The following is an 11,274-nucleotide window of genomic DNA, read 5'->3' as shown; positions in this document are numbered from 1 at the left end:
AAAAAAAAAAAAAAAAAAAAAAAAAAAACTACAATGAGAACTACTTCACACCCACTAGGATGGCTATTATAAAGAAGACAGATCACAATGAGTGTTGACCCGGATTTGGAGAGATTGGAATCCTTACACACTGCTAACAGAAATGTAATATGGTGCAGTCTCTGGAAAACAGTCTGGCAGTTTCCTCAAAAAGTTAAATATAGAGTTTTTATATGAGCCAGCAATTGTACTACTAGGTATATACCCAAGAGAATTAAAACCATATATTCACACAAAAAATATGTACAGGAATGTCCATAGCAACATACTTGAAATAGCTAGAAAGCAGAAACAAACCAAATGCCTATCAGCTGATGACTGAATAAATAAAAGATGGTATATCCATACAATGAAATATTACTCAGCAGTGAAAAGGAATAAAGTACTGATATATGATACAACATGGACAAATCTTGAAAATGTTATGGTAAGCGGAAGAAGCCAGGCATAAAATACTACATGCTTTATGGTTCCCTTCATATGAACTGTCCAGAACAGGCAAATGTATATAGACAGAAAGTAGATGAGCAGGGATGGCAAGTGGGGAAAATGGTGAGCAACGGCTAATGGGTACAGGATTTCTTTTAGAAGTGATAAAATGTCCTGAAATTGATTATGGTGATGGTTGCTAAACTCTGTGAATATATTAAAACACAACAAATTAGATGGATGAATTGTATGGTATGTGAATTATGTCTTAGCAAAGCTGTTGTTTTTTTTAAATCTCATGCTTCCCAGGCAGCTGGAGTTTCTTCCAACTGGGCTGTGGAGTACATGACATGGAAGGCAATGTGGTTAAAGGCATATGTTTCAGAATCAGACTCCCCTGGGTTCCAATGCTGGCTCTGCTTTTTATTGTCTGTATAAACTTGGGCAACTCTGTGAACCTGTGAAAATATTTGTGACAATACAGTCTTTGTGACTTTGTGCAGATGAAATGAGATGATGCAGGTAAAAGGTTTATCACAGTATTCACTTTGCGAGTGCTCAAAAGGAAGCAACTGTACTTATAAAGTAAGGCAATTTATTCAATTACATATTATTTCTTCCATTTCTCGTGTTTCCACCACCAAATCAAAATAGGAATCAGAAGTTCACATGCATTTATCTCCACTGACTTCAAAAGAAAAGGGTAAAAAAGTTGTCCTAGTTTAGGGATGCAAATGATTTAGCAGTGGCAGGGTGCCCTGAGTGTGCATTACCAGGCTTTGGAGTTTATGTCATCAGGCATGGGGCGAAATGGTAGCTTTTGAGGCATAAAAGAGGAGCATAAGTTCTGTCCTATTAAAGAGATCAATTGCCCAGCGTGTCCAATATTCTGTCTTCCACTCTGGCCAAGAGAGATGCTTCAGAGAAGGCCATAAAATCCATTAACATACTTAATTACACACTCTTGTATCATGGCAGATACATTACTGTCCCAAACCCAGCCTGTCCTTGCCCTACATATCCAACATCCATATCTTCAAGGTAGCTTGCAGATTTAAACTAATTAATCTCTCTTTCTCCAAAAGGCTTTTTCTTACCAGAGGGATGGGAGGGCTGGTTACCTGCTGCCTGCCCCCATCTGTGAGCTACTGTGCTGATGCCTGATTGTCACTTTGTGCCTGTTTGACCTTATGCTTACTGGGCATTTGGAACTCCTGCACCGTCAATCATTTGTTGAAGACCAACTGTATGCCAGGAAAGGTGCCAGACATTGGGGCAAAAGGAAGACTAGGATTTTGTTCCTTTATGAGAGGAACTCTAAGTCTACTAGGGAATATGTAATTTTTCCTATATTATGATTACTTAAAAATGTGTTGGCCTCCCCTCTGAGACAGATATATCTGAAGATAATCATAATATAAGGTATAACTACTGAAATTGCTCAGAACAGCAAAGTGACTACTCAGAGGTCACTATGAAACACTTCCATTTTCATTTATTTAGTCTCATGGCTGGGTCTAGTTGTAAAGGGAGTGGGGGAATGTACTCATTTAATGGAGGGACAATGTGCCTAGATATCAACTGAAGTTCTATCCCTAAGAAAAAAAAGAGAATGAATTTGGGGAACCAATTAGCAATCTTCTCACAGGAGGCATGGAAGATTTTTAATCAGAGAGTGGTAAATTTAGATCTGTGGTTACGGGCACATTTGGTGGCCTGCAAACATCAGTAGGTTAGGGTGTGGGGTAAGGAAAGGTAAGACAACAAGGGAAAGGAAGGGAAGCCGCGGCAAAACATGATCAACTAAAAGCCAAAACATGATCATTGGTTTGAATAACTAAAAGGATATGAGGTGATCTTTGAGAAAGCTGTTTTACAAGAGTGGTAAGCTAGACACAAAAGCCTGTGATGAAAAATCACCAATATGTTGTCCCTTTTGTTGCTCAAGGAGCTCACAATGCACACATCTGCAAATATCATCGCTGAAAAGAAATCATTGCATTAAGTGCTATAATTAAAGCGTATAAACCCAACACTGAGCACAAAGGAGGGAGGGATTGGGTCTGACCTGGAGAGCAGCAGAGGAGAAAGTGCGAAATGAAAGGTACCCCAACAACAGACAAAGGGTCACACTTGGCCCCAGACATAGTGCTTCTTCCTCAAGTGTGAAGGGAGTATTGCCAACACCAGATATGCAGTGTTATCTGTATTTGGAAATTGTTTATATTCGGGCCATTCACCTCATTCAGTCCGGCAATTTCATTCAATTAATCTCATTCATTTCTTAATCTCATTCATTATTCTCTGTAAACTCCACGAGAGCGGAGACTTTGTGACTTCTTGATCCGTAGATCCCCCATGCCTACTGGCGCTAGTAGTTGCCCTAAATTCACTTATCAAAGGCAGAAAGAATAACTGGGACTCTTCTCTCTTGCTTTTCACGATTTCCAGCAGGGCACAAAGGCCTACAGTCCCGACCTGAAAAAAACAGACTTGACTGGAGGCAGCGCCTCTTCTTCCAAACACAGCCCCGGCTGTCGCAGATTAGCACAACGGCCTAAGCGGCGGAACTCTGGAGAGTGCGGAACCTGGGATCCTAGGAAACTGAAAGCAACGGAACCTGGGGGCGATGGAATCCGGGAGCGGTGGAACCCGGAGCCTGTAGAACTTGAATCCAGCGGAACCTGACAGCGGCGCCCAGGGGGCCACCCGGACTCTGTTTGGAACGGAAGCACGTGTCCGCCGTTTCCTGGTTGCGGGTCAGCGCCGAGGTCCTGGGCTGGCAGCCGGGATGTTGCCCTACACAGTGAACTTCAAGGTGTCGGCGCGCACCCTCACGGGAGCCCTCAACGCCCACAACAAGGCGGCGGTGGACTGGTGAGGGCGCCGGGCTTCCAGGTCGCCAGGATCGGCCAGGAACGTGTGAGGGGAAGGGGGAAGAACAAGAGGTTTCACCCCCTGGTTAGTTTGGCCTCGCTAAGACAGGCAGCCGCCCTCACACAATGAGATTGCTTTTAGTTGGTGGATTTTTGTTGTTACAAAAGTGATAATAGCCCCGTGTGGGAAATTCCCCCATGCAAATACATTTCCTCTCTTTCTCGCCTATTTCTCTGCTGTTTTCTCTGCACCTTGCCCTTTTGCCATTCCATTCCCCTCTCTTTACCTCTTCTCCAGCTTACAGGTTTCTCTCTCTCCACCATTAATTCCCTGTCCACTTTCTCTTTCCCATGCTGTCTTTTCTTTTTCTTTCTCTTGTATTCCTGTTTTCCTTAAACAATGTGCCAGACCCTGTGCTAGGCGCCTGTTCTCTCACCTGCCCTTTTCACCTTCTCTTTTCGGGCTCCTCCTGTGTAGGACATTCCTGTCTTCAACAGGTCGTCTCTATTACTGTATGCTTTCACTATAAATTACCACTGCAGCTCTGAAAATTACTCATTAGACAAATGTAAGGCAAAATTCTGTGGCTGTGGGATGTTCTTAGGAGGACTGAAACGTCTTGTGCAGTGTTTGTCATTTGATTTAGTTGGAAATACAGGGGTTCGTTGCGGTATCCCCAGGCACATTGTGGATACTAAGGATTAGAAATCGGGTAAGCGAAAGACGTATGCCCACAAAAACAATCAGAGGGCACAAGTTCCTTTTTATGTCCTCGGGTCTCTGTTTTCGTATCTTTTAGAACTTTTTTTATCCGAATGAAAAGTGAATTTCAACAAGCCTTTTAAGCTTAGCGAGGTCTTTTATTCAAATAGGATAATGATAAATACTGGCCTTTGGGTTTAAATGATTTTATTAATGGTGGTACATATGAATTAGATTTATCATTTATTTAGGCTTGGCAAGAAAGAAGTTGTCCTGCTTTGTTCTGTACTTAAAATTTAACATTACTGTTTTGCTAGGGGCTGGCAAGGTTTAATTGCTTATGGATGTCATTCACTTGTGGTAGTGATTGATTCCATTACTGCCCAAACTCTTCAAGTTTTAGAAAAGCATAAAGCTGATGTTGTCAAGGTAAGTAAAATCCCACTTTGACCCTAACATGTTGTCTAGTCTAAAGTTTAATACTGTGTATCACTAAGCTCTCATTAAGTCTTACGTGTAAGTGTTGAATAGCTTTTAAATATAACAATCTATTTGGGGTAGCCTAGAATTTTCATATATATGACTTAATGTCAATACAGGATGAGTTATTAAATGCTAGTTGTTAGATCATTTTAAGGCAAATGAAAGACACCAGTTCTACCATTTACAAGACCACTCAGTCATTCTTTAGTTTTGAGCACTTAGCATGTGCTATGGATATGGAGATAATTCTCCATCTTGTAAGGTGTGGTAGTGTGATAAGTGAGACTTGCTTAACACGCTGTGAGAAAACAGAGGAGCTTCACATTGCCTGGTTGTGAGGAGAGTCACAGACGTTTTTTCAGTTTCAAGACTAGTAGACAGTAGTTAGCCAAGTAAAAAATTGACAAGGAGCATTGCAGGGAAGAGCAAGAATATACACAGAAGTAAGTAGCGTGCCATAAAGATGGCACACTTGTAAGAGTGATGGAATAAGAGGCAGCCAGAGAGATTCAGCTGTCTGTTCTGAAAGTTTTATAAGATTATGAAGGAGTTTGGATTTTTTTTTTTTTTTTTTTGAGAAGGAGTCTCACTCTGTCACCCAGGCTGGAGTGCAGTGGCACCATCTCAGCTCACTGCAAGCTCCACCTCCCGGGTTCACGCCATTCTCCTGCTTCAGCCTCCTGAGTAGCTGGGACTACAGGTGCCCGCCACCACACCCGACTAATTTTTTGTATTTTTAGTAGAGACGTGGTTTCACCATGTTAGCCAGGATGGTCTCGATATCCTGACCTTGTGATCCACCTGCCTCGGTCTCCCAAAGTGCTAGGATTACAGGCATGAGCCACCGCGCCCAGCAGGAGTTTGGATTTTTAAGTAGGAGATTGATGTGACCACATTTGCATCTTAGAAAAACTCTGGCAGCAGTGGAGGATCTGCTGGAGAAATGCAAGACTGGAGGCAGTAAGATCATTTAGGGGACTTTTGCAGTAATTTTGGCGGGAAATTCTAAGGGCCTAAAATAAAGCTGGGGCATGGAGAAGTCATATTTAAGAGCTGCCTAAGAGATAAACCTGATAGCCTTTATAGTGATCAGTATAAAGGAGAGTAAGAGAATAGAGTGACTCCAAGGTTTCTTTTGGTGTAATTGAATGACAGTGTTTCTAGTTATCAGAGGTAAGCATCTGTGAAGTCAGTGAATCTTAGGTTTTCAACAGCAAAGTCTGAGGTGCCTGTAATATATTGCATTATAGTGATCCAAGCTTTAGGAGAGAGGTCAGGATTAGACATAGAGATTTGGAGTCTTTTTCTTTTTCTTTTTTAAATAATAGCTTTATTGAGATACTCATACCATAAAATTTACTCATTTAAAATGCACAATTCTATGATTTTTAGTATATTCACAGTTATGCAGCCACAATTACAATGGACTTTATTACCTCAAAAAGAAACCGTGTATCCACTAGCAGTCATTTTGCATTTTCCCCATTTCCCTCATCCTTTGGCAACCGCTGATCTCCTTTCTGTGTCTGTAGACTGGCCCATTCTGGACATTTTATATAAATTGAATCATATAATTTGTGGTCTTTTGTGCCTGACTTCTTTCAATTAGCATAATGTTTTCATGGTTCATTTGTGTTGTAGCATATATCAATACTCTGTTCCTTGTTACTGATGAATAATATTCCACTGTAAGGATGTATCACATTTATTTTATTCATGGACGTTTGGATATTTTGTAATTTTTGCCTGTTACGAATAATGCTGCTTTGCACATTCATGTGCAAGTTTTGTGTGAACTTGTGTTTTCATTTACCTTGAGTATATTTCTAGGGGTAGAATTACTGACTCATATGGTAACTCTGTTTAACTTTTTGAGGAACTGCTGGACTGTTTTCCAAATTAGCATTCCCATTGGTAATGTATGAGGAGTCCAATTTATCCAAATCCTCACTAACACTTGCTATTCTCTGTTCTTTTGATTATAACCATCCTAATGGGTATGAATTGATTCTCATTGTGGCTTTGGTTTGCATTTCCCTGATGGCTAAAGTGGAGTATCTTTTCATGTGCTTATTGGCCATTTGTATATCTTCTTTGGAGAAATGTCTATGCAGGTCCTTTGCCCATTTTAAAATTATATTATTTATCTTTTTATAATTGAGTTGTAAGATTTCTTTGTGCACAGTAGTCCTCCCTTATCCAGAAAGGAAATGTTCCAAGACCCCAGTGGATGCCTGAAACCCTGGATAGTACCAAACCCTATATATATATTGTGTTTTTTCTCATACTTACTTATGATAAAGTTTATAAACCGAACCCTGTATATACTGTTTTGTCTCATACATACTTACCTATGATCAAGTTTATAAATTAGGCATAAGAGATTAACAACAATAACTAATAATAATAAAGGATAACAGTTATAACAATACATCAGCATTACTACTCTTGCACTTTGGGGGTATTATAAAGTAAAATAAGGGTTATTTGAATGTAGCACTGAGATACCACAACAGTTGATCTGATAATCAGTGTGGCTGCTAAGGGCAAGTGCTGTATAAAGCATGGATGTTCTGGACAAAGGGTTGATTTATGATTGAGGCAGGATGGAACAGGACAGTGGGAGATTTCATCATGCTATTCAGAAAAGTGCATAATTTATGAATTGTTTATTTCTAGAATTTTTCATGTCATATTTTTGGACCTTGATTGATACATGATTTACAAATATTTTCTCTCAATTTGTGGGTTATCTTTTTACGTTCTTGGTGGTGTCTTTTGAAGAACAAAACTTTTTCATTTTGATGTAGTCCAATTTATTATTTTGTATTGTTGTTGCTTGTACTTTTTGTGTCATATCCAGGAAACCATTGCTTTCTCCAATATCAAGAAGATATATACCTTTGGTTTTTTCTTAGAATTTTAGAGCTTTAGCTTTTAATCCATTTTGAGTTAATTTTATATATGATGTGAAGTAGGGAAAATACAATTAATTTTGTTTATTGACCTATATTCTGTAATCTAGCTACCTTCACTTAGATCTATTTAATAGTAATTTTGGGTGAATTTTTCAAAGTAGACAGTCACGTCACTGCAAGTGACTGCAGTTTAATGTTTTCTTTGATAATCTGTGTCTTCTATTTCTTTTTCTTGCCATGTTGCATTGGCTAGGACTTCTGCTACAATGAATGGGAGTAGTGAGAGGGTACTCTTGTCGTGTTCCTGAGCTTAGGGGGAAAGCATTCAGCCCTTCATCAAGTCTGATGTAAAGTATAGGGTGTTTTGGAAAAAATATATTTACCTTCTCTTTCCCTCTCTGTTTCCTTTCCCCTACACTGCCCCTTGGCATTTCTGGAGCTTTTATTTCTTTATGTAGGTCCAAGTTTCAGTCTGGTATTATATTCCCATCTACTGAAGAATTTACTGTAAGTTCTTGAAGTGCCTGTCTAATACTGGTTGATTTTCTTCGCTTTTATTTCTCTGAGAAAGTATTTCACCTTTGTTTTTGAAAGATAATTTTCAAAGGATGTAGAATTCTGGGCTTACAATTTTTTTTTCTAGTAGTACTTTACAAATATCACTCCATTGGCCAGGCACAGTGGCTCACACCTGCAATCCCAGCACTTTGGGAGGCTGAGGTCGATGGCTCACTGGGGTCAGGAGTTTGAGACTAGCCTGGCCAACAAGGCAAAACCTCATCTCTACTAAAAATACAAAAATTAGCCAGGCGTGGTGGTGCACACCTGTAGTCCCAGCTACTTGGGAGGCTGAGGCAGGAGAACAGCTTGAACCTGGGAGGTGGAGGTTGCAGTGAGCCGAGATGGTGCCACTGCACTCCAGCCTAGGCAACAGAGTGAGACTCTGTCTCAAAAAAAACAACAACAAAATCACTCCACTATCTTCCAGCTGACATAGTTTCTGATGAGAAATTTTTGTCTTTGTTTCTCAGCATTATTTCTTTTTTCCTCCGATTACCTTCAAGATTTCCTTAACCTTGGTTTTCAATATTTTGATTATTAAAAATATATATATATATACATGGCTTGGAATTTACCTAAATGGGATTCAACACATACATATACAAATATATACACATATACAAACATATATGTACACATAGAGACAGTCAATTCTTGTTATTCATGATAGCTATATTCTGTGAAGTTGTTGCATACACTGAATTAGTGAATACTGAAACTTTCTTTGCTCCTAGGGGTTAGGTTCTTGTGAGGCTCTGGTCACAACATTTTCATCAACTGATCAATACATAACTTTGCTTTATATGTGTTTCCATTTAAAGACATATTATTTAATATGTCGATTGATCTACTAACATTGAACTCATAGCCAACAACACATGCCTGAGCAAAGCTCATCACATATATATGTATGTTTTGTAAGACACATCACAACTTCTCATACTTAGAAACAGTAGAAGCACTATGCTTGGGGACCTATTTAAATAGTTAAATCACCAGCAAAAAGAACAAAAATGTGAAAAATGTGGTACTAAATAAATCATGACATGAACACTTGTTTTGCAATTGTAGAAACTAAAGCAAGAATTCTTGTTTGACTTTAGCTGGGAACGCACATGTATGTTGGGTGACATTTTTTCACCATTCTGCACTTGTCCATAAAAGCACTGCAAGTATTGATTTTGAGGTTGCAAATTTTAGTGAGTAGGTAAATGGACAAATACAGAATCTATAAATAACTAGAATTGACTGTATACACATATATACACTATACATATTCTATTCATACACATTCTATACCTATGAACTGATACATATTCAAACATATACACATACAAATATACATACACACATACGTATGCATATATACACATACACACTTCATTTAAAAATTTTTGCCTGAGCAAAAGATCTATTCCAGGAAAACCTTAAGGCCTATTCACACTCATTTTCAGAAAACGCTGTTTCCATCTTTTTCATGAATACTACTGCAACTGGTTGGCTTACTTTCCTACCTTAGCATTATATATGAGTGTATTTATCTCTATACACATGTATAGATATATACATTTGTATATATTTATAGATTTGTGGTATTTAAATCTACTTATTAAGCGGAGCTTTGGACACTGTACTAAGTCTGAGATAGAAATGCGAACAGAGACTACATGGTCTGCCCTATGGAACCGACAGTTGATGGACTCATGAACAGGCAAAAAGTAATAAGTACAAATTGTGTAGTTAATGCTTTGAAGAAAATAAGCAGGATACTGAGAAGAGAGGGGTAGTAGTGACCAGGGAACGCCTTACTCCTAGTGAGGACTATGAAATTTATCCCTTACTCTGTCAGTATTCATTGTTCAAGAATTTAATCAGATTTGCCCTGGAGTTCTTGTGTTTTTTATTTTAAAAATTCTATTCTTAATATTGTTGCTAGAGGCATGAAGCATTTTTTTTTTTAGAGAAAACTTAATATTTTGTGAAAGAGGGAGACAGCTAGAGTTTTTCGTTTACCTTTGCCTTCTCCTAACTTTCCCTCTGCAAGGTTTTTGTGTTTCTAAGTTGTCCCCTTTTAGTTAGGAGACTAGAATACAGAAAAAACATTCTGCTAAATGTGATTTTAGGTATTTTGTCATAAATTAGATTTTAGGAAAACTGATTTCCAAGGCATCTTGGGGTTTTAACCTAAGTTTCCCAAAATATTAAGGCTGTGAATCATTTTTCATATTTTAAAGCAGGTGCATTGTGATGTGTTAAAAAACAATTTTTTAACTGCAGTTAAAATATATACCAAAGTAACAAAATGCTGCCTTCAAAATGAAAACCAGTTTTCTGTTTATTCTTGCTAAATATTTATATAATGTAAATGTAGTATGGGTTCTGGTTGATGTTTTGTGAAAATTATGTTCCGTTTCATCCAGTGCAGGTATTTACTTGATTTGATTTCTTCTTGATACTAGGTTAAATGGGCCAGGGAAAACTATCACCATAACATTGGCTCACCATATTGCTTGCGGTTAGCTTCTGCTGATGTCAGTGGGAAGATCATCGTCTGGGATGTAGCAGCAGGAGTAGCTCAGTGTGAGATCCAAGAGCATGCCAAGCCTATCCAGGGTGAGGAAAGTCTGCTCACCTAAGTGGGCATGTTGATATACTTACTCTTGGAGCGGTTTTTTGGTTTTGGGGGTTTTCCCCCGTTGATTTAATTTTATCAATTCCAAGTTAGCTCTTGATTATGTTTTGCCTTTTCTACTGATCTAAATCTGGCTTTCTTTCCTTATTAATAAACTTCTAGGCGTATTTCTTCAAATCTCAACTGATTTGTGCTTTGGTAAAACTCATTAATTTCAATATCAGCCTCAGTCAAGCATGATAAGAAAAATTAAGTGTTACAATCTTATAATCTAAGCTACAGTATAAGGCAAGTTGGCCACTGCTGTTAGGAACTAGCCATCAGTGCTTACTCTACATTAAGTAATTTGTTCATTAACAGAGGTGAACAAAATTTTGTTCTCATTTTCATATAGAATGCTTATTTGCTCATTTCATGTTACTGACCTAAAACCAGTACAGTATTCTTTAGACTCAAATCCTCTAGTGGCTCTCTTGACTGAATGAATTTTTTAAATGACTATTTAAAAAATATTTATTAAATACTTAACTGTGTACTAGGTACTGAACTGGATCTTTACATATTCTGTTTATTTTTTGAAAACCATGAAAACTGTAAAGTTCCATTAAGTAATTCCACAGAAACATTAGGAAA

General features: G+C 38.3%; 1 protein-coding gene and 1 long non-coding RNA gene across 3 annotated transcripts in view; one reads left to right on the top strand and one right to left on the bottom strand.

The window, feature by feature from the left end:
• LOC108529772 (uncharacterized) overlaps nucleotides 1-3,019 on the bottom strand; it is an 88,891-nt gene extending 85,872 nt beyond the window's left edge. The window contains exon 1 of the long non-coding RNA XR_001885665.1: nucleotides 2,537-3,019. This is a non-coding gene — a long non-coding RNA (uncharacterized LOC108529772). The remainder of the gene's footprint in view (nucleotides 1-2,536) is intronic.
• The window catches only part of WDR11 (WD repeat domain 11), a 61,166-nt gene continuing 52,906 nt past the window's right edge, over nucleotides 3,015-11,274 (top strand). Inside the window, exons 1-3 of one of the 2 annotated variants that reach the window (XM_017872284.1) lie at nucleotides 3,015-3,345; nucleotides 4,365-4,476; nucleotides 10,469-10,622. In XM_017872284.1, the coding sequence (XP_017727773.1) occupies nucleotides 3,260-3,345; nucleotides 4,365-4,476; nucleotides 10,469-10,622 (352 nt within the window). In that variant the 5' untranslated portion in view covers nucleotides 3,015-3,259. Of the gene's footprint in view, nucleotides 3,430-4,364; nucleotides 4,477-10,468; nucleotides 10,623-11,274 lie in introns of both variants that reach the window. The other variant, XM_017872285.1, reaches the window with a different exon arrangement.

The sequence above is a fragment of the Rhinopithecus bieti genome, unplaced genomic scaffold, assembly GCF_001698545.2.
Source record: "Rhinopithecus bieti isolate Rb0 unplaced genomic scaffold, ASM169854v2 scaffold_6710, whole genome shotgun sequence".
Taxonomy (NCBI): Eukaryota; Metazoa; Chordata; class Mammalia; order Primates; family Cercopithecidae; genus Rhinopithecus; species Rhinopithecus bieti.
Note: the sequence above shows the minus strand (reverse complement) of the source record. Positions and strands in the feature narration are given on the sequence as shown.